Source organism: Leuciscus leuciscus (genome assembly GCF_965113295.1).
Source record: "Leuciscus leuciscus genome assembly, chromosome: 3".
NCBI classification, from domain to species: domain Eukaryota; kingdom Metazoa; phylum Chordata; class Actinopteri; order Cypriniformes; family Leuciscidae; genus Leuciscus; species Leuciscus leuciscus.
In genome coordinates, this window is record NC_138727.1 from 67,512,112 (window position 1) to 67,536,413 (window position 24,302).

Here is a 24,302-nt window from a genome sequence, read left to right on the forward strand (position 1 = left end):
CTCAAATAAGCCAATATTTGTTTGCCAATATTTGCTCATGTTAAATATAGTATGTTTTGTCAAAAATAAAGTAATCAAATAATCAATCAAATCCTTAACTTTGAAATATGTATGATAAAATGTATACTTTAGTTTTTACAAAGAAAGATTACACTTGAATTGTTGTTGTAATTGTAACCTTTTTAATAAAAAAATATATTTACAAGGTAGATGTAAACAAACTATTAAAAGGTAATAAGGTAATAAGCCTTTTCTTTAAATAATTTTTATTGTGTTTTATTAGTGACAAATTTGGGGAGAGGATAAATATTCCAAAACTGAAAATACAGTATGAGAATTAACTGCACAATTACTAGACATGTTTTCCTTGGATATTATAGGCCAAATTGCAAGCACACTATGTGGAAAAATAAAAAATAATTGAGATGCTTCCAACTGTTGCTCTTGCATTCTTGTGGCTCAGTGACTCACCTGAATGAAAGGGTCATTAAGTATGCAGGCCCCATTGTCTCCTAAGGTGTGAACCACTAAATATGCATGATCGTTGACGCCCACTCCGCATATTGCCTTTCCAAACAGAAAGTGCTTTGCAAAATTCAAATCAATGTATTGTGTTATGTGAATGATAAGGGCAGGATGATTTTCACATCATTTTGAAGAAAAAACACTAGGCAATGACATCTATTAGACAAAAGTCTTATTGGCACATATTTAGTATGTGTTTTATGGCCTTATTTCAGAAACTTTAGTTTTTAGTTTTTTCAATAACCACGCATAAACATTATTCTCTCAAAAATGCAGACATGTACATTCTTGTTGCTCACATATTATGGTAGCCCTGTTTGTGCTAAATAGTGTGTAATTTTTTTTTGCCATTAATATGTTTATAAGCAACTGAAAAAAGCACAAATGTCAGGGCATGTCAGAACATCTCAAGGGCCCCAAAAACCCCTCAGACCTCAGAGGGTTAAACTATTAAGCTCTTTGCTATTGGGCTGCTACCCGACTAGCAAATGACGCTAATAGCTGAAGGCCTTGAGCATCCAAAGTTGTTAGGTCAGTAAGATTTTTAGATGCATTTGAGCTTTGGTTACTTGCAGAGTGCTGGTTTTTGTCATTAGATTGTGATTGTCTGCGTTTTATGAAATAGGGTGGAGGTCTGCCTCTGCCCAGTGACCAACACTTTTCCTCTGTATGGCCTGTTTTGTGACAGGAATTACAGAATCTGTTCAGTTTGCCACAGTGTGGCTTTCTGAATTCTCCTGCAGATGGAGGATCTTCATGACATTCTAACACAGCTACCTCATCATGCATTTGTTTCCGTGACTCAATTCTTGTTGCCCAGCTAACTATACCTTCGAATGTGTTTTGTGCTGGAGAAGCACCACACATGAGTGATTGCTGTACACGCGGCCCTGCATTTGTAAGCAGGAATTCAAGGAGAATTACATTGTTGTGGTTAATACCTTCAATTCCAGAATACTCCTCAAAAAGTTCAAACATATTTTCTGCATATGTCTCAAACGATTCTTCAGTACTCTGTTTCCGATTGAAAATCAATTCCCATCCAACAGGACTACAACCACGCAGCTCGCGAAGGCATTGTTTTAGTCTATTCAAGATTTCGCTCTCAGGCTCATTTTGATGCATTGACTGCACAATGGTGCCTGTCATCAAAACCTGTGGTATCTTATAGTTCAGAACATCTGGAATTGAGCTGATAACAATTTGCCAAATATCTTTTGGTTCGAGCTGAAATGCATGTTTTAGACTAACAATGTGTCTCCACCATGGTTCGAATGGCCCTTTCAAAGGGAACGGTCCGATCTCTGCTTTAAACAAGCTACATTCAGTTACTGTTAAAGGAATGGTTGACTCTGTGCCGTTTGGGTGCCGTATCACCTTAAGGGCAGAAACAGGCACTCTTTTCATAACTTTATCACATGCTTCATCTGTCTGTAAAGATACAAGATTATTAGAGCAGGCTGCCTCATCTAAGAAGTGTACATTTTTAGCCCAATCACTGTTAAGCTTGTTGGGAGTCTTGCTTTTAGCATTTAGCTTAGCCTTAAGATCTGCAATGGTGTCTTTGTGATTTTTACACTTTTTAGTCAGGGCTAACAGCTCAGCTAGTAATTTATCTAGCTGTGTTTGAAGATCTTGAATCTTTTCCTCAGACTCTTGTGCCTCTGCATTTTTAGAATGCACTTCTTCACATTTAGCATCCATAAGCGAAGATAGAAATTTTGTTAACTCATTTAGCCGTTTATAACTTATGAAGTTTAAAGCCTCAATTATTTCACCATGTTTTGATTTCTTCTGTTTACTACCCACTGTTTTCCACCAAGTGAAAATTTCATTGTCAATAGCATCCATGTTAAGACCTTTTCTATTGAGTTTGTACAGTGTAGGCTGAACCTTTTCGGCCCATAATGTAAACAAGACATGATCAGTACACATGATTTCACAATAATGGGCTTACAGTTAATTTTCCCAGATTTTTGACTAGATAGTCTTCTTTCTAAAAAAAGATCTATCTCCATCCCAGCATATCAAATACTTTAGGGGTTTACTTCTCAGAGGAACTTAAATAAGCCAAATTAAATTGAATTACTTAATTTAATTCCATCTGTGTCAAAGTTTAAGATTTTAATGGAATATAGAGTTTGTCAAGATTAGTTTAGGTTTAGTATAGGATATTAATGTTTTCAATGTGGCTTTTGGGCCTACCAGTCAGCCAGTGAGACGAAACATGGTTTAAGCGTTTGGACGCAGCATGGCTTTAGCCTTTAGCATTAGCCTTGGGCACAGCATGGCTTAGCATTGACAATAGCACTTAGCATTAGCCTTGATATTTGAGTTTTAGCTTATAAATCATATCATCCTGTTTTCCCCAAATTTTCTTTTCATAAACAATGCATCGATCTGCCTTTTTATTTATAAAATCACGTGTTTTCTGATCTTTTACAAACTTAAGATTTTTCTTTCTCTGTTTTCTGTTAGTTTGCTCATTCTCTTCGAGTGTTGCTGGTTTAAACAATGGCCGGAAAACATGCGCCTGATTTTAAAACTTTTAGGCTTTACTTTTTTAGCTCTTCATCGATTATTCATTATTTGAAAGATGCTATACTTTAGGTTTCGTTTCTTGTTGCTTAGGCAAAACAAGGAGATCTTTAAAATCTAATGCACAAGGGTTTTCATTCTTCATCTAGCTACCGCATCACGTTCTAAACAAAGGGCTTTAATTCCGACCCGTAAACAATGCAAACATTTCTTCAACACTTCTATAAAGGGCAGAAAAAAGTTTACTTACCATCGCGGCGGAAGAAAGAGAAGATGTTCAAACCTCTTGTTGATTTTAAAATCCCAAATACTTGCTGAAAAGGACATTTCTCGTGAAACTGTTTTGATCTGGATTACTGGATTACTGTAATGCGCTCCTTACCGGGATCTCTGAAAAAAAGCCTTCAGAAGCTACAGAACATCCAGAATAGCGCCGCTAGGATCCTGCTGAGGGTACGCAAATATGACCACATCACCCCCATCCTCAAATCACTCCACTGGCTTCCTGTCTCACTCAGGATTGAGTACAAGGTCTCTCTACTTACCTACCAGTGCATCCATGGTGAAGCCCCCCCCTACCTCAAGGAACTCCTTACCCCACAGACCTCAACACGTGCCCTCCGATCTGCCTCGGCGTATCTCCTGAAACCTCCCAGGACGAAGCTTCGTACAATGGGAGATCGGGCTTTCTGCTCAGCTGCCCCTAGTCTGTGGAATGCTCTCCCTGACTACCTGAGGACACCACAGACTTTGGATGCTTTTAAACGAGGCCTTAAAACCCACCTTTTTAAGAGAGCTTTTGATTGAACTCCCTTTTTCTGTTTTATCCTTTTTATCATGTAGCACTTTGAGATTTTCTTAAATATAAAGTGCATTACAAATTAAATTTATTATTATTATTATTATTATCTGTTTTGAGATCACGTCCGAGGTCACCATTTTGTAAGGCCCGCTATATTGGCCCAATCTGCCGGTTCGCCAATACACGGGGAAGGTTGTCACGTGTTCTGTCCTCACTCATGCAAAGTATTTGTTGGTTAAATTTGCAATACATTAATCATGTACTCACTCGTTAATTCATCTGACTCCATACATGAAAGGTTTTAATAATATCTGTGCCTCACTAAAAGTGAGCGAATGTTTGACTATTCCTTTAACCATTAAATGAACAATGTCAAAATCAGTTATAATAATCATTTGTAACAATTTAATATTTCAGATATCAGAGATCAATTCCACAATCAATCCAAATATCTAAAACATGGTTATACATTGATTACATCAAATAGTCTTACCCAGCTTGACCAGAGAGAGAGAGAGAGAGAGAGAGAGAGAGAGAGAGAGAGAGAGAGAGAGAGAGAGAGAGAGAGAGAGAGAGAGAGAGAGAGAGAGAGAGAGAGAGAGAGAGAGAGAGAGAGAGAGAGAGAGAGAGAGAGAGAAGAAAAAAAAAAACACCTAGTCAATTCCACGTCCAGCCAAGAAGAAGCGCCAGAGAGAGCCAGAACACCTTCCTTTATCCTCTGTCCAGGTGACAAGGGGGATGGGGTGAGACCACCCTCAAATGGCTTCTATCCCACAGAAGGGGGGTTGCCTTATCTGGCATTATCTCTAAACCGGTTTCCTATGAACTTCTATAAACCTTATTTCCTTTTATTTTATCTATCTGGATATGAGATATCTGTACCACTCACTTTGAGACATTTCAAATGACACCAAAAGCATAACAGTCAATGATAAACATTCACATTAAACCATGTTCTTGTGTGGGTTCTTTGTTGTTAGTTCATGTGCTTCTGTGAGTTAAAATGTTAATTAGCCAGCCGGGCCCTTTTGTCCCATAGATCAGGCCTCAACCAGTATTTTCAGTCTTACACTTTGCAGTTTCCTTGCCAGTAAGTCAGCCTTGAGAGTGTTCTCATTACTTTTAATAAACCGTAGGGCATATTTAAAGTTTGCCTTTGCTTTCTTCATATACTCAAACACATGACCACACTTGAGTCTGCCTGATTCAGCCCAAGCTTTAAAGGCCCTTCTAGCCTCAGCATGGACTGCTCCACATATTCATTCCAGCCTGGTTTAGCTTTATATGTCTTCATCTTATACAGAGGTTGACTTGAGACAAGGAGAGAATCTACAATCTTATCATACAGTGAGCACAGTTCAACTCTGTGTTGCAGATTCTGACAGTTAATATCATTACAGGTTACAGCACTTTTAGGCAGCTCAATGTTACTCAACCTGGTTTCAGACTGGGTAAGATATGTACAAATGTCCTCTTGCGTTAAGGTGGACCACTTAATTTTTCCAACTTGTGTCTCATTGCTCACACACTTAAGAGATGGCACTTTGCCCACATTCACCGACAAAGAGAATGGCACATGATCCGAAGTAGCAAATTCATAGTTGATCCAAATGGATACAATAGAATCATGAGCATCACTGGTACATATGCAATGATCTAACCAGGAGGTGGTGTGCCACGCCTCACTAATGTAAGTGTAGCTGTCATTAGGTAAAAGTGCTTCACTGGAGAGAGAAAGGCTATTTTCTGAGCAGAAATGCTTTAAATGATTAGCAAACAAGGACCTGTTATCTGAGAGATCCGCATTGAAATCCCCCACAATGAAGATGCTGCTAGAAGCATTGTCTTGTATATACGCCATAATACAGGCCAGCCTATTGAGGTACTCAGATTCATTATCAGAGCATTCATATGGTGTATATATGTTCAGTATTGTTAACTTTTTATCCTCACAGCAGAATTCAAGCCCTATAGCCCAGTCAACGTTCAGCCTGACCACTTTGATCAGATGGTCATACTTTTTTCGCCACAACACCTCCAGGAATTCTGCCACGAATTATCCTGGTACTACAGTCTGTGGTAGATTCCCCTGCCCCATAGAAGTCTTCATGTATGGAGTTCAGCTTTTCTAAGTCCTGTTTGGATAAGAAAGTCTCCTGCACACACAATATATCGTAAGTTTCTGAAAGCTTTGTCGGCTTCGTCGTGCCCAACACGTAATCCTCTAACATTATATCATACCTGCAAACTTGTTGCTTTTCGGCGACAATCGCCGTTTTCTTGGTCAATTGGGTCATTTACGTGAATCGCGTAGGCCAAGTAGAGGTAACTGCAGGCTGGAGCAATGGGCGTGCCATAAGGTCGGAAAGGAATGGGGCGTGCCGTAAGGTCTTTACAATTGGACGCGAAAGCTTCCTGATCCGCATAAAAGCGAGCCATAAACTTAATCACTATTTGCCAACAAATAATTATACAAGACCAAATACATTTCATTTACTGTAAAAATAGCAATAATGATATTGAGAATACATTCAAAAGTGCGTTACCTTCGAAACCTTCTGTATGGCGCGGGTTACATGACGTCATCACCACCGCGACTTTTTTAGGATCAATCATTACAAAACATTCATACTGTTTGTGATAAATGCACTTTTTATAACACATCACTTGAAGATATTGAACATTTATTTTTGTATTGCCCTTTTTCTATTTCTTTTTGGACTGACTTTAAAATAGATTTGACAAACAAATTTGTCTTAATTTAGAACCTCATGACATTTTACTTTGTTTCCAAAACCCATATTTTTCTGAAAAACAAAATTATATAATTAAATTATTTTGGCAAAGTTTTATATTCATAAGACAAAAATAACTCAAAAGAAAGCCTCCTATATTACCCTTTATAACACTGATCTCACAGTATACTTTGAAACCCTTTCAACACAAAACAAAAGGTTTCTGAAAATATCTATAACTGCTTTGATATTATAAACTTTTATTTTTGTATTTATTTGTATTAATTTCATTTTATACTTCAGTTGTTATTCTCTGGTTTACACATTTTGAGCTGTATTTACAATGCCTAGTATTCATCTTGTTTTTTTTATTGCATTATACTTGAAATGTCTGTACTTGAACTAAATAATAACATTTTAAAAATCATTAAAAAACAAATTAAATTATTATTTTAAAGATAAAAATGTCTCCTGACACTATTAAAGTCATACTAGTTTTGTACTTTCATTTAAAGTACATACAAACTAAAAGTATTGTTGCTTTTATAATAATGGTACAGCAAATGTTTTTGCTGTATAAAGGCATATATACATGTTTGATCAAACACTCACCATATAATTATAAAATGAAGTCAAAACGGTTTAATAAACTTCTTTTAAGTGACATTAATCAATTAAGCAAAACAAACACCATTTTATCCAAAAAACATTTATTCAGTTGTCATTTTTTGAAACGTCAATTGAATTTGTCATCAAAGGCTTGTGTTCTAAGTCAAAACTCATTCCTTCACTGATTCACACTATAGTAGCAGTCCATAGAACAGAAGCCATCAAACTCTCTATCTGAACAGAACGCAGTGAAGACCCTCTTCTTTCCACTGCCGCAATATCCAGTGGTGTTTTTGTAGAGGAATCCACAGGCATCACATCTGGTGATCTTAAACTCCACCCTATACTCCTCCCTCACATCCAGATTGACTGACTTCCAGTCAACGATACCTACAAGATAAAAGAAAAAATGAATTTTTAATGCAAAAAATTTGATTTAATATATGAGCTTATCTTGTTCATGTGGCAGTCAAAGTGGCAGTCAAAGATGATCAAATATATAAGAATCATAAACATCAAACACAATTTAAAATAGGAAAATTCATATATAAAGCAAAACATGTTTGTCATAAGTTTCCAATTATGATACGTAACATCACCGTTCACGTTATTATCTATAACCTTAACAAGTTATCTGTAAGGTAACAGGCATGCATATCACAACTGAACTCATACTTACGTTCATGGCGAACCGCGCGAAGTCTGTGGCTTTGCAAATGACTACGTATCTTGTGATATTCACAAAGTCTAAAAACACTGAGAGCACAGAACGGACATCGATATAAATCGCCGACTCTGATGTCTTCGATGCAAATGCAGTCATTAATTCGTCTCACTGTAACATGTGTCTGTCAACAATTAAATAATTACCAAAGCTGAAAGATGTTCTCAAAGAAATTATATCGCATACATGAATTACCACCGCCATCATCTTTCCGTGTAAAGGGAAACAAATGACGTATAACTATGGTTACTGCTGATTGGCCAACGAAGTTGCCAGGAGGAAACTCCTTTGACCAATGAGAAACCTCTTGCCACGCCCCTACCTCTTGCCACGCCTATTACTCCAAGCTGCAGCTACCCCTGTCTCATGCAGGCTAGAATTGCGAAACATTATTGGATAATTCTTATAATTAACATTTCTCTGGGCCAATCGGAATCTTAGCACTTTTTCTCTTGGCCAATCGGAATCTTAGCACTTTTTCTCTTGGCCAATCGGAATCTTAGCACTTGCGTCATAATCTTGAAGCACACACACCATGGCTGCGTTCAGCCCCGACAAAACGTTGCACAACGTTTTTTAAACAGAAACGGTGATGCGTTGAACACACTGTTCTGATGACGCAAGAGTTGCAACTATGGCAGCTGAGAAGGCGATTCTTTGTGAAGAATTTTCGGAGCCTGATGAAGTCGGTATAAATATGTGTTTAATACTACAAAATATGCCCGATGTTACAGTTACTGCACTTGCCGTCGAGTGAAGGGATTGCTGAAACTGACATGGAAGCACACATCTTACCTAATTCAGACTAAAACACATCTATTTAGCCTCACATACTGACTTTATTTGTAGTTCATACTGTTTTAATACCCTGTATTTTCTTTCTCATTTTTAGGAAAAGCACTTAATTACCATTGTTTATTTCTATACCAAATGTCATACACTTGCAATGAAGCTAAAAAATATAAACAACTACATCATTATTTTGATATCCTATATTTTTACAATAAAACTTACGACAAACATGTCTTCTAATATCCTCAGTTGTTGCGTATACCGAACTTCATCGAACACATTTGTAAATTACTTTCCTTGAACCCATTGTGCGTGTTCACTTTAATACCGCGTGCTTTATATACATGTTGCTGCTGATTGGACTGCAGTTCTGACACACCCACCAAACAAGAGAAAACGTATCTCAAACCCCGTTGCACACATAGACAGTATAAGAAATGGACAGAGTCATCTCATTGGAACTCAATTGAGGCAAGTGAAGCCCGTTTTCAGCGATTTTTTAGGACTTCCGTTCCTGACGCGCAGACTCAAACTGAGCTTGACGACGTAGATGTGACGTGAGCAACCCGTCTATCTTCTAGTGGCTGTGGCAAGAGAAATCTGAATCATTCCCTTCCGAATCTTGCAGAGACGGAGATCGTGAGTAGGAGGTGTCCACGAGCTAGGAGCAGGAGAAACTTTTGCTAGGTATTCTGATTAATTATTTTGTCATTTTGCCTCCACGTCTCCCCGATCGCCCGCGAGCTTCTCCTCCCGTCAATACGGTAATCTCTCTACTGTGCGACAGAGAGTCGCGTGGTTATGACGCAATCGTTAGCCTACTTTTACAAAAACTGTTTTTACGGGGCCATAACGTAAGCTACAAGGTAATGGAGCATTTTATACATTGTCGTGTTTCTTTAGAAATAAATAATGGACAAATGGAGTCTTTAAACGCCTCAGATGTAAAGTTATTCGCTGTCAAAGTGATGCCAAAATGAATGGGAGTCAATGGGATGCTAACAGCAGGTGAAGTTCTGCTACAAGATGGTGGCACGCGGCCGGCTTCAACTTCCGGTCGACTTCCTTCCCGCTTGGTTGCACACCGGTGCACGCCGTTTCCAGGAAACATGACGTTCAACCCGGAAACCGTAGCAAAACGTTGCGCACCGTTTTGAACTTGAACGTGCCCCATGACACACACAGCGTCAACAACAGCTGAGCTCGCCATTTGCCTGGCTACCGTGCGAGTCTAATGGAAACTCACGCATGAATTTTCCTGCATTCTCGAGGTCGGCGTTACGTCACAAATCATGTGACCTGCATAGCAACCATGTTTGAAGGGTAAAACAAACCGAAGGCAAAGCCCGAGGCAAATCAAAAAGGTATCTATTCACAGAAGTTTTGCTGTGGATTATGTCAGTTATGGATACTAACGGACTACTTTGTATTAATAATGAATGATATATGTGTATGCGAATGTATGTCGGTAGTGAGAAGTGAATGTAATAAAACACTCATGTAAAGCGTTGTGACTAACGTTAGCTACATATCAGTGAAAGGCGCTAACGTTATATGAATACAGATCTTCTTCTTCTTCTATTACATAATGTCTTATCAGTATATAGACAGACCAGGTACCACAGAAAGCTGTTGCTAAAAAAAATATTTGTTAGCAAAATATTCTGTTCTTTTCAGAAACATTTAATGTATCCTCAAGCCTTATGGATTCAATTTGTACCTCCAAGATCTGTATTTTGACATGGATTACCATTTTTGTAGCAGTTAACCTCCCAAGTAGCCTACTAGTTTTTCAAATTTGTCATTAGAAATCAACATGTATTTTATATGGGGGACAACATTCTATTTCACGAGGTGCTAGTAAGTTAGCAATTGTTGTAAACGACCTCATTGCAATATGGAATCCTTTAATTTTTTAACAGCTCAGCATCTGCAGGTACTGTGTTACTGCAGTGTAACGTTAGAATAAGAGCAAGAAACACCATTTGCTATGCTTTTCCTCCAGACTATATGTTCGAATAAACAAAATTCATTGCAATTTTTTAGCTTTTAATTTCAAGTGTTGTGTCGAAATTCAGATCATGTTTGGTCATTGAGCTAGGTGCAAACTAGATGCATGTTGATCTTTTGCGTCACACTCCAGTTTGATGTTTCTCTCTCCTTTCTGGCTCAGTTGCCTCGCTAGGAATCAAATAAAAGGAGAGGTCACTCCTTTTTACGCTGTTGTTGGTGCAACCAACAACACAACAGTTTTTCGGCATGATTTGCAACCAAAGGAAAAGAGCTCGGCGCTCGTTTGTCTTCCGCTTCGTGTTGCTTAATGGCAGGCGCTCGTTTGTCTTCCGCTTCGTGTTGCTTAATGGCAGGCGCTTGTTTACCCTTCGCCGCGTTGCTATGCGCGCGCAGTGGATTATAGGAGTAAAAGTCCCGGATGTCCGACCTTGAGAATTTAACTTGTTTTAGCGCCCGCCAAAGTCTTATTTGATCGGTGAGTAATGTAGATGAACGGCTGCGTTTGTGACAGGGCGCATGTTTTAACTAAAAGAACGACCAGAGAGAGAGAGAGCCGGTCGCGCGCGCGCACTCTCTGAGTAAACGACTTCACCGTCTCCAAACTAGGCGCTGTGTTGCTCTCTCTCCCTCGCACATATTAATCTAAATAAATCGACACGGTGGTAAAAGGTCGGAAGACCAAAGTTTCGTGTGGAGCATTCTGAGATTTTTTTCCCCTGAATTATACTGCTGGGTGTGAATTGTGCTAAATAAGTTTCCTTATCTTCTCTGAAAAGCGTTCCGAACATTCAGCTGACATAAAACAACACTTTAATTAAACGAAATAAAACTATACAGTGATGAAATGTTTTCTATGTTGACAACTTGACACAAATCTTGGATGTCCATGTCCTAACTGCTGGGATAATCACACAACGCACACGACACGTCCAATTCGCGAACTAATAATGACTCCTTTGAACCGATTCATTTGAATGAATCGTTAAAACAACTGATCTTTCCAACAGTGAACTCAGGAGACGTCTGAATCGGTGTATAACTAATCAGTAACACTTTACAATAAGGTTCTATTTATTACATACATTATATAAAAAGTACAGTTTGCTAACTCAAGCTTAAACTTTAAAATAAATAAAACCACTTTTTTTTTAAAAGCATTTTAAACATTTTTCCACACAGTGCTATCAAGAATCGATAAGAGAATCGTTAAAGAATTGGATCGATAATCAGAATCGTCAGTGGCATTATTATTGATAAAATCTTATCAAATCCCATCCCTATGTGAAGACAGTAAAATTATAATCAAACATTAAAGAACATACATGTTTTTTAATATTTTTTTTTAAGAGTAAAAAGATGCTAACATGAGGTCTTATTGTGTCACTGTCAGTCTTGTTACATCAGTGCAAAACTAGGGTATGCAGATTAATTATTATTATTATACATCATTCATCAGCATGCATTGATTAATCCCATGGCATGTATAATCCCATGGCAGGTCTGTTATATGATCCAATTGTAAGATTCATTGCTTTGAGGTTTTCAATGTGAAGCGCTGTGACTCCATGTTGCTTCAAGCGCATCATTCTGCACACGGGATACGCATAAGCACTTTGTGCCGCTCTGTATTGGAGCCTTTCATATTATAATACTTTTGTGCAATGAAAGATTATTAATAGCCTTTCTTGTTCTGTCCTATCTATAATGTGTTGCTGCCTCATTAAACAGCTGTGCTTAACATTTAAAAGAAATGTCTTTTCATTTTACAGTATATATTAGAAATGAATTGTTTTTCATGAATGTATTTTACAGCAATACAAAGAGCAGTGAGTAACATTTTAACCATAGACTGTAAAAAATATGGACAAAGCGTCTGTGACGTCACCCATTGACTTTCTGAAGAACGGGTTTGAAGCCGTTTATGGGGGGTATGGGCGGCGCCATCTTGGAAAATCTTGGGAAACCCTAACCCCGCCCACCTTCTGACGCAGCGCGCGTCACTCAGCTCGCTCTGCTACTCCGGTTATCTCTGTGTATATTTTAGGCAACGAAATATGTTATAAAACACCACACTAACTCTTTTCGTTTTCATTTAAAGAAATCTTAAACATTATAGCCACACAAATGTGGTTCAGGCAACGCGTATTGATTATATTCACTGCACATAACGTTTGCCTATTTATAACAAAACGAAATATAAAACACAAACCTGCCTCTTTTCGTTTTAAATATAATATAAAAATATTAAACATTTTAATATGGTCCAGGCAATATGTGCATTTGTACTAAACAACAGATGTTGCAGTAAACAACATTACAGATCATCTTCGTTGTATTAAAATTTAAAATGACAAAACTCAACCCAGTCTCTTTTTGTTAAATTTCAGTTTTATCAATATTAGCCATTATAAAAGTATAAGTAAAAGGTAAAGTTACAAGAAGCTATACAAATAAAGCAAACAATTCAGTCAAACATAAAGTCATGCGCTCGATCTAGTCTAACCATACAACGGTAAAGTTAAATATAGCTTATAAAGTTATGAAACTTCCCCTCAGCCAAAACGATTGCCCAGGGAACAAATTATAGATTCACATGACCAAAAATCGCCCGTTAGATATAGACAAGACGAATTATATCTCATGTTTAACCACTACAGAGACGCCAGAGTCCGCGGCAAACCTCAAAACGTCTAGCCGATGAAAGGCTGCTCCAGGCGGGGTACATCGCGCCGAGCGCCCGGTCATCGCTGGATCTCACAACTGGATACAATTTTCATAAATCTTTATAAATAAACCACAGATTTGAGCTTTAAACAACTACATTCTCGCCTGAAAAACTCTTAAAACTACATTTCATGATACAGAAACAGTAGTATTATATGTCAACTGTATTAAAAAATGGCGCTTCTTATGTTGTCATTCTCCGTGGCGCTGCCTTTCAGCTGTCAATCAAGCTGTCAATCAAAGTTAACCACGCCCTTATTGTCATACATTTTATATCTAAATACTATCTAAACTAACGAGTTAGAAAAAAATTCACTACCCTCGCCGTTGTCAGGCATTCGGAACCTATCGAAAAATCCAATAAAAGTCCATGGGACCAACCTGTAAAAACATGATTTTATGCTGTGAAAACGGACATTTTAACATGGGGGCTATGGACATTTGCTCCCTTTTGGGACCTTCCTCTAGCGGATTTTCGATGTATTGCAGTTTTTCGCACTTCCGGGTAGGCTTCATTTTTCAGATCAGAATGTTGCCCCTTGATTTTAACAGATTTAGTGCTACACTTATTCACTTTTTTGTTCTCCATCTCCACTAAATAATGTTTTTTCGCTAAATGTTTAGATTTTATACAATTATTGTAACTTTTGCTGTTGAATTTAACTAATCTAAATATAATGGGTCAATATGGGTTGGGTCAATATCCTCCTGGGACCCAAGAATAGACTTTTGTCCACTGTAGTGGACATTATATTTTAGTGAATTTCTCTGACATCATACATGTCACATGACACAACCTGGGTGCCCTGTAAAGAGCACATTCAGGGCTTTTCAGAGATACCAAATGTTTGGAGGTTTCACCATGAAAACAACTTCTCCTTGGTCTTTAAAAATGTCTGACATTAATTTAGTGATCAAATGTAGCATTCTTATGGAAATATGATAATATATTGTAATTATAATTTAAATTGGACTACTTTTCAAATTGTATTTCATAAAACAACATCTCAGGAAAATGTTATGGGGTTTAAAATAAAAAAAATACTTTCTGTTACAGAACAGGGCATTGATTTCAAACGTGTCCACTGTAGAGGACATCAGGACTTAAATCATCTTTATCAGGCATTTTAGGAGACACAATAAGTGAATATGGAAATAAATTATACATCAATATTCCTATGAAATATTAGATATTATTATTAAAATGTTGCCAATTATTACTCCAATTATTACACTTCTTTTTTCATTAAATGTTGCTCCAAGAACACTTTAATGTGCAAATTAGATACAGTGTATAGATACATTGCATTGAATGGGAATATTAACTTACGGCCATTTTACCCATATATTGCATAAAGTAAAATGGTGTATCAATTCATTCCGTTATTTCTTTCATAACATAGTTGAGAATAATCTTTATACAAATTTTGGTTGAAAAAATCCTGAAACCCCAAAATGAATTGGTGATTGAAAAAAAAATCCCATTGTTTTTGCCTATACATATAATTTCTTGTCATTTTATTTTTTAAACAACTTAGTCCTGGCGTCCACTACAGAGGACATAGCATAACGTATGAATAAAATATTATTTTTCAAAAATGTTTTTTTACCATTTGTTTATTGTGCTCTAAACTACGGAGCCCCTAAAAGGTCATGGTGGTGGAAAAAATTTGGGGTGGTGTAAAAAAAATTTGGGGTGGGTAGAAAAAAAATCGGAGTGGTGGGGAAAAAAATTTGGGGTGGGTAGAAAAAAAATCGGAGTGGTGGGGAAAAAAATTAGGGGTGGGTAAAAAAAAATCGGGGCGGTGAAAAAAATTTGGGGTGGTGTAAAAAAAAATTGGGGTTGGTAGAAAAAAAATCGGAGTGGTGGGAAAAAAATTCTGGGTGGGAGGAAAATTTTTATATATTTTTTTTTTTTGCGTTCCCTCTCGCGAGAGGTCTCTGCGCGGTGCTTCTCGTTTGTGTTGGTACGGTATAACAGCATCACTTGGATGAACGTGACTGAATGGGGAAAGGTCAGCCTTTCGCGGTAAGTTATCATATATTAAAGTCTTTAAATAGAACAATAAACCAAACTTTCACGTGATTACACTTACCACAATTTAATAACAATAATTGTTGTAGCTCTGTGATGGAGGACGATCTACAGAACTTTTTAAGGTCACGAGATATTCCAGAGGAGGACATCAACCTCATGAAAAGGGATAAGGTGGGTATTGTTTCATTAAAGGCCAATGGACCTTTAGGTAATATATGTAAATTAAAGCTACTTTTAATTATGCAACCAAAGGTGTTGACGTGTATCCCCGTGTATTTCTAACGTTAAACTATTAATATCATATACTTAAAACCCACATATTGGCCTAGACTATGTTTTAATTATTGCTAGCCAAGGCAACCATAGGCTGTCAGTATATCACCACATGCAATTTTCCACATGCCAAGTCTCATGTTGAATCAGAAATAATGTACATACCTTCAATAATTAACTGGTTCACTAGTAATAAAAGTTAACTTATAGGGTCCTTATAGGGAGTGTATACGTTTGCAAAAATAGAGATAGTTTACATTGCATTGTTTTAGAACTGTAAACAGAAGATACTTACATTACAATAACGTAAATGAACTGAACCTGTTTCAGAAATGTGCACCCCCTGGTTGTTTCTATAATCTTTGACTTCCTGAATGGTCATTGACCATTGACTGTAGTTTTTGAGTTGTTTGCAAGTTCCTGCTTTGTCCTTAGACATAAAAGTGCCCACCGTTGTTAAGCAAAATCCTTCAGTTTACATATTCTTAGTTCTTCCAGCATTTTCTGCACATTTTAATTGTGTCCTACATTGCCTAATGCTGAGAACCATTTTTTTTCACTTACAGTAGAACAGTAAGGGACTCATACACAATTATTACAAACAATACACATATCCATTGATAATGAAGAAGTCAACACACTATATTAAGAACCCAGAGAATGTATTCTTTTGATCAAGTTATAATCAGGTCACCTTAGAATTATAAGGTTCTATCTGACATTTTTGTAAAATTTAGTTATTCACATATTCTTATTCTGTGACAACTTATTTACATTATTTGATGTTTCTTTTGTAAGCCATGTACATTTTGGGGCCTTTGTTTAGAAAACAAAAATGGTTCTATATACAGAAGTCTATGGAATGCATAAACTTTGAAGCTTAATATCTCAAAAGTGCTCAGAATGCAGATAGAACCTTATAATTCTAAGGTGACGTGTAAACTGTAATGATTAATGTGTAGAAATAGAACATAAAATATTTTCTCTCACATAAATTACACAGACCATAAACTGATGAAAAATTTACTATAGTTTAATATAGTATGTTGCCTTCTTGAGCATCACTGAATGTTTGCACCGTTTCTAATAATTGTGAGTCCTTTAAATTACATTTTTGAAAAGCTGGATCTCAAGGATTGATAGCAGAAACCTTTACCAAAACTTACAAAATGAGGAACATTTAAGTAATTTGTCAAAAGAGATATATCTCTAATTTCTGTGATGTGCAACTATCACAGAAGTGAACATACAAAGAGTTATTAATCATCATCAAGCAACATAGCAAACTAATCAAGAGGATATAAACTTTTTGAACCCTTTTATTGGTATAATTCAGTTTTTTTGTATTGTTCCTATTAATTATCAGGTATTGTATGTGAAATAGATGCAAATATGTGTTATGTGAAAGAGCTTCATCTGGGCAACAATTACTAAATGTAATTGAATTTACCAGTAAACACTAGCTAGGTTGTTAGATTATTTATACCCTGAAAGTTTATACTGAGCTCCATTTTAAAATCAGCATGGCACGTAAATCAAGAGATGTGACTTTTTCTACATAAATGTTGTTAGATGTTTTAAAATACATGTTAGTTAATATAGATGGTTAATTAATGTATTATGAATTCATGGATGCATTTATGTTCTTTTAAAAACTAATCTATAAAATTAAATTTTTACTGTATTTTCAGATTGACAAGTCTGTGCTCTCAGTTATGAATGATGAACAACTGGCAAGGTATATCGGTTCATTTGGTGACCGACTGGCTGTCGTCTCCTTCTGTCAACAAACAGCTGCCTGCTCTAACAAAGAATCTTTGTTAGAAAATTTGAGAAGTAAAATAGAAGCAAGAAAGCTGGGCTCAAAATCTGGTAAAGCTCTCCATGGAAAAGCAAGTGTCTTTCCTAGGGAAAGTAATATAAAGGCAAGACACAAAAATGTTTCCGCAGAAAAAACAGCCAGGAGAATTGAAATTGGATGGCTTCACTTTGGCCATAATGGATACCAACAAGTGAGGACCAAGAATGGTGGTGGCACTCGGCATTTGACAGTTCAAAAAAAGACAACAGTTTTACAAATAATGGAAATGGGAAAGAACCTTTTTTTCCCAAATGGAGAGTCACCAAAAGGTCCAGAAACAGACTTCACTTTTTGTGTTTGTGATTTTAAAAAAAACGTCATTCCCACAGACAGCAATGTTGGAGATCTCTATGAGCAAACCAAACTGAAATTGATGAGATTTTACATTTGCACTAAACAAGAGGTGAACCTCACAGATGTAGAATCTTTATCTGATGGTGATAAAGAAGAATGTAATGAATACTCAGTGCAGGATGGATTAGATGGTGATTCTGAGAGAACTGCTGCGAAAGCGTCATTGCATGGACATGACAGTGGTCTTGAGGACACAAGCATGCATTTATCGGATGACAGACTTTCATCTAACAAAGACACCAAGAGGAAGGTTAGTAAAATCATGAAGACTGGCTTGGATTTATTTAAATGTATTTTGGGTTTCATTTGTAAATATACTAACAAGAGTTGTTAATGATCATTTAGGGCTGAAACAATTAGTCACCATTATCCACAACGTTGACAACATAAAACTGTCAACAAATGTTTTTGTTATGGTTTGCTGATGTTTACAAAAATCTCAATGTTGCTGGATGCTTTCCTCTCAATGACAAAATAAACATACTGAGTAATCTGAAACAACCATTGGGTAATTGATTATCTAAATCAGTGGTCCTCAAAGTGTGGTTCTCCGGCTTCCTCTAGTGCAGTGGTTCCCAAACCTGTCCTGAAGGCCCCCCAACACACCTGATTCAACTCATCAGCTCAATTAACCCATGTGATAATGAGCTGATGAGTTGAATCAGGTGTGTTTGATTAGGGAGACAAAGAAAACGTGCAGTGTTGGGGGGCCTTCAGGATAGGTTTGGGAACCACTGCACTAGTGGTATGCAGAAAAATCACTAAATGATATATAAATTAATGTTAAAACAACACAATTTAATCCTAATTTGAGTATTAAGTTATTATTAATTTTTTAACATTTGCATTTTTATTTAACTTTTAGGTACATCACATTTTAATTTAATCATTAATCACTAATCTAAATAATTGTTTGTTGTAGCACTGAAATAATTACATTTACAATTAAATGTTAATCAGTGAATGTTATATTGAATGTTTTTCAGAGACAACTAAGAACTGAAGCCCAAAGAACAAGAGGAATGGAGTATGTTCCTCAGAGTGGTTTTACCTTGGAGACACCCAGCACTTCATACCACCCAGACTCTCTTTTACCACCCAGAGATATCCAAAGAAGACACACCTTCCAAAGTCTCGCAAGAAGCTTAAGTGAAGAGGAGACTGATGAACTGTGTAGACAAAATGCACATCAATTGAAAAGTCCACAGCATTCACTTGAGCTCTCTGATTTTCAGAGAAGCTATGAATTTATTGACTTGACCAATCATACTCCACCGCTGCACAGCAGCATAGTTGAGACCCTTCAAGAGGACAATGATAAGGAAGACACAGTTAAATGGAATGAAGGGGATGAACTTGAACAAACAGATGAGGACCAAGCAGTTGTAATAAGATGGAATCTAAATGAGAACATCATACAGGTAACATGGTCCTTTAAAAAAAAAAAAAAAAATTATATATATATATATATATATTTATTGTGACAATGTGTTTTACTTATAATTTTCTGCATATTTATTAATCCTCCAGAATGTAGAGTTGAATGACGCTGAAAATGAAGTGCCATCACCGCCCTCAAGTAATAGCAATCCTGCACTGCTGGTAAGTAAGCCAAAAAGTTTTGCATGTGATTAGACCATAGATGATCAGTTCCAATATACCTGCAGTCGATTTAAAATACTTTTGTGTAAGATTTGGCTTTGCTTGTATACAATGAAAATTAAGGAAGGGACAAAGTCTATATAGATCACATACATAGGGACAAACCTTTGAAATTTGATAACTAACAAAGTTCTTCGTTGAGGCCCTAAATTAATCTAATTAATCTGAGAATCAAGCTTCTTCTAATACATGTAACTAGGCATTTATAATATTTGTGAACAAAAGCAAAAACACATCACAGAAGACTAAAGTTCCATGTAAGTTATACATACTGACCAAAATTATACATGCAACAATATTGTTTTTGCCTCCATTTTTCATGAACTGAACTCAAAGATCTAAGACTTTTTCTATGTATACAAAAGGCCTACTTCTCTCAAATATTGTTCACAAATCTGTCTAAATCTGTGTTAGTGAACACTTCTCCTTTGCTGAGAAAATCCATCCACCTCACAAGTGTGGCATATCCAGCAACTTCGCACAGCTGTTGAAGAAGAGTGGACCAACATTCCACAGACCACAATCAATAACCTGATCAACTCTATGCAAAATAGATGTGTTGCGCTGCGTTGGGCAAATGTTGGACACACTAGGTACTGACTGGTTTTTGGACCCCCACCAATACAGCAAAACTACACATTTTTGAGTGGCCTTTTATTGGGACCAGCCTAAGGCACACCTGTGCAATAATCATGTTGTCTAATCAGCATCTTGATATGTCACACCTGTGAGGTGGATGGATTATCTTGGCAGAGGAGACAGATTTGTGAACAACATTTGAGAGAAATAGGCTTTTGTGTACATAGAAAAAGTCTTAGATCTTTGAGTTCAGCTCATGAAAAATGGGGGCAAAAACAAATGTGTGTTGCGTTTATAATTTTGGTCAGTGTAGGAACAGTTTGTATGAACATTCTGTGGCTCATGTCATGCCAAACCAGCATGACTTTCTTTTTCTGTTGAATACATTTTTCATGCAGGTACAAAGAATGGGGACTGGACTGTGTCAGGAAAATATATCTTAAATCAATTTTAACAGAAACTACATGAAATCATTATAGTAAACGCAATTGTAAACCCTAGAACTAAACTTAAGTATTCAAAATCTAACTAAAATAAATGCAACTTACCCTAATTACACAGTGCTGTTTTACAGTGACACTAAAGAAAAGCTTGTTTAGAACAATATGAGGGTGAGAAAATTGTTTAACTGAACTGATTAGTAGAAAATCGCTAATGAATACATATTGTAAAAGAATATAGAAATAATTGTTCTAAACTGTTTTTAACTCTCCTTTTCTAGATTGGTAGTGAAATGCCCTTACTACCAGAAAATTTGCCATCCCATTCAGGAAACCATCTTTCTCCAGTAATTTCATCTGGAAACTCTGAAAATGCAATGGTTGTGAATGCTGTAATACACAGGGTAAAGGTTGTAGAAGATCTTTTGGCTTTGTTCATGGATAGCAGCATAATTCAGTCTACACTGAAGATGGAATTTGTAAATGAGAAAGCTGTAGATGATGCTGGGGTGTCCAGAGAAGTTTACACTGCATTCTGGGATCAGTTCTTAGAACAGTGTGAAGGAGAAGATGAGCGGGTTCCTAGACTGAGACCAGACTTCTCTGAAGCTGAATGGGAGGCAGTAGGAAGGATCTGGGTAAAGGGATTACTTGACTTTGGTGTACTGCCAGTAAGGCTTTCCTGTGCTTTCATTTTAGCATGCATGCATGGAATTGACTCAGTCAATGATGATATCCTGATGTCATCTTTCCACAACTACCTCTCTTTGGCTGAACGAACTGCCGTTGCAAAGGCTTGTCAAGGCACGCTGGAGGAGTGTGATGAAGATGATTTGCTTGACCTCTTCACAAGAATGGGCTCTCATTCCATCCCTCCAAAAAACACCATGAAAGTTGCCATCCAAACAATGGCTCACAAAGCAATTCTTCAAGAGCCCAAATATGTAATAGATTGTTTCTCCAGAGCCATGCCAGTTGCACTGCTGAAAGTACCAGACCAAGACAGTCTAGTATCTCTGTATGACACAAAGGCGGCCACTGGCAAAAAAGTGGCACAGCTACTTCAAACAACAGAGGTGATTCGCTCTCAGAAAGAACAGATGGTATTCAATCATCTGCAACGTTATCTCAGAAATGCTGACCAAAGCAAAGCCGAAAAATTTCTGCGGTTCTGCACTGGTTCTTCTGTTATATGTGTTGATCAAATCAAGGTAAGCTTCAATGCAGAATCTGGCCTCAGCAGAAGACCAGTAGCTCATACCTGCGGAGCTACTCTTGATTTACCTTATACTTACAGTTCTTACCCAGACCTCCGCACAGAGTTTGACAATGTTCTGTCTAGTGATTACTTAGAAATGGACATCCTGTGAATTTGTGAATTTGTTGCTGCCCAGGAATAGTTCATAGTCATCAAAGTCACTTTTTTATTTTATTTTTGGAACTTGATAGTCTGTAGTTATGCATGTTCGATGGTATTTTTATATACAATGGGGAAAAGAACAGGATGCTACAAACAACAGCAGTTTTTGGATGACTATTAATTTGATTTACATTTGACTGTCATTACGTTAATTACGTTTCAAATAGGTTTAGCATTTCCCAGCAAGTGGTCAGGTTTGTTGTCTTTGAAAGCATATAATTTGTGCTGTTACGGTTTAACTGTTTTTTTGATCGTCTTGTTGCAAGTGTTTTGTTTGCACAAAAGAAATTTTAGTATAATATTTTAAAATGTGTATTTTTCTAGCTAAAATGTCTTGAAACAATCTTCATCCCATGCAACGTACGTAACCTTTGTTAGAATGGAAATGCAACAAATCATTAGCTTTTTTGTTAATTACATAAAATGTAACCATAGTATTTGGTCAGGTTTGTGTTCTTTTAAAATATATCCCTCAATCATTAATATTGATAAATATTTGATTCTTATGTCAATTCAACCTTAAATGCATTTTATTTACAGCTATTCAAACTTTTTGAAATTAAATTGTAATTGAACTTTTAGCAAACATTCTGATTTCCATTCTATGCAGTACCAGTTTGGTTGTTAGTAAGGAAAGTTCTCTGAAAATGTAAACTTTTTTATTTTATAAAGGTAAAACTGTTTACGTGTTGATACAGGTTCAAATTTGGAAATTAACATTTCCTCAGTAGCATTTCTTTACAGTTGTATACGACTTTGTAAACAATAAACAATTTTGCAAATGTTGGTTTCATTTTTAATGACTTTTATATGCCTAGATTGTAGTCTGTTAAATTGTAATTCTATATAAAAACTTTCCACAATGTTGCAGGATTCCCATGGAGACAGTATCGTCTACATATTACATAAGACATTTCAGATAAAAATGACCTTACTTACAGTAATGCCCTGATCACATCTCTTAAATGCACATATAAGTTCACAGCTTGATATGGGTCTCTTGGAATGTTCCACTGAAACTCAGAGATTATGACATTACACAGTTCATTTACATCTGGATCACATGGTATGGGGCGTCGGAAAGTGCATTCATTCTTGCACAACTGAACACTTTCAGTGTCAGCTGAGGTCAGGAAGTCTGTGGTGTGATAGAGCTCAGACAGTGCATACATCACATTGGGCCGACCACTGGGGTTACTGATGTTCTTTGATGGCCTAATGGTGTGTGCATTCCAAATCTGTGCAGTGTCATCCAGCTCATCCTGTAAAACAATAAAAAATAAATAAATAAAATTAGGCAAAACTTGGAAATAGAGTACTCAAAATGGTAAATTGTGTCCTCATTTACTCAGTGTATCACTGTTACAAACATCTAGACTGTGGAAACCAAAAGATGATGGCCACTACTGCTCTGAATGTATCCTTTTTGTCTCCCACCGAAAACAGTCATGTGTTGTTGTGTTTATAAAAATGTGGTAATGATAAAATATCCAATTTTGGGGACTTTGCCTTTCTCCCCGGCCCGTCTCCCCCTTCTCCCTCTGAATATTTCACACACAGAGAGGCATCAGAACATAATTTCAGATAAACTTACTTGGATGAGTCCCATGCAGCAGAACTGGAGCAAACTTTTGTCCAAGAACCCTCCATCGAAGAACCCACTGTCTCTGAGGTCAGCGAACAGGGAAATCCAGAATTCCATGCACTCTCTGCGCAAAAACCCCCACCAGTACTCGATCCTTTGGTTAGCAGTACTTGGACCTTCCAAATAGCTGTCGAGGGTTTCCTCTGCGTGATTGATGTGAAGAAAACGTTGAAAGTCTCTAACATGACCATTTTCAGTTCCAAGATCCCCTCTTACGACTCTAGGGCATCCTCCCAAACGCTCCACCGCGTCAATATAGTAACCACCTATTAACTTTGGATCGCTACTAGTTGTGTAAGCATTCAGCCAAATAATCTTGCGCGAAAAGCCATCAATGCAGCCATTAATGCAAACGCCATATGGTTTTAACTTATCATACGAGTCCAAATGCCAAATGAAGTTTGGTCCCTTGGCAAAGTAGTTGCGCCGTCTGAGACGCCTTGCTCTCCTTGCTGAAACTCCTGCAGGATCCAATTCCTTCAGCACCAAGCGCACATCCTCTTTTCTCACACGCAGACCCCTCTCTCTGCATTTCGCGTACATCCATCGGTATCCATGAAGTTGCCCA

The 24,302-nt window shown here is 37.0% G+C and overlaps 2 protein-coding genes and 1 long non-coding RNA gene across 8 annotated transcripts in view; 2 read left to right on the forward strand and 1 right to left on the reverse strand.

Annotated features, from left to right (window-relative positions):
* Positions 1 to 6,468, forward strand: part of LOC309494170 (NLR family CARD domain-containing protein 3-like) — a 132,466-nt gene extending 125,998 nt beyond the window's left edge. For 3 of the 5 annotated variants that reach the window (XR_014204240.1, XR_014204242.1, XR_014204243.1), the window contains exon 5: positions 6,226 to 6,468. Coding sequence is in view for 1 of the 5 variants with exons in the window: in XM_082163419.1 (XP_082019545.1) it covers positions 5,821 to 5,839 (19 nt within the window). In the remaining 4 variants the exon portion in view is untranslated. Of the gene's footprint in view, positions 1 to 5,820; positions 5,972 to 6,225 lie in introns of those variants that run through there. The other 2 variants (XR_014204241.1, XM_082163419.1) reach the window with 2 other exon arrangements.
* The window catches only part of LOC309494180, a 243,646-nt gene that overhangs the window by 163,174 nt on the left and 56,170 nt on the right, over positions 1 to 24,302 (reverse strand). The window lies entirely within an intron of this gene.
* LOC309494169 (uncharacterized protein) lies at positions 15,465 to 22,778 on the forward strand. The gene is made up of 5 exons (XM_082163418.1): positions 15,465 to 15,671; positions 17,465 to 18,238; positions 18,975 to 19,409; positions 19,519 to 19,590; positions 20,951 to 22,778. Exons 1-5 carry the CDS (start codon positions 15,594 to 15,596, stop codon positions 22,037 to 22,039), a joined length of 2,448 nt encoding a protein of 815 aa, XP_082019544.1. The 5' UTR covers positions 15,465 to 15,593; the 3' UTR covers positions 22,040 to 22,778.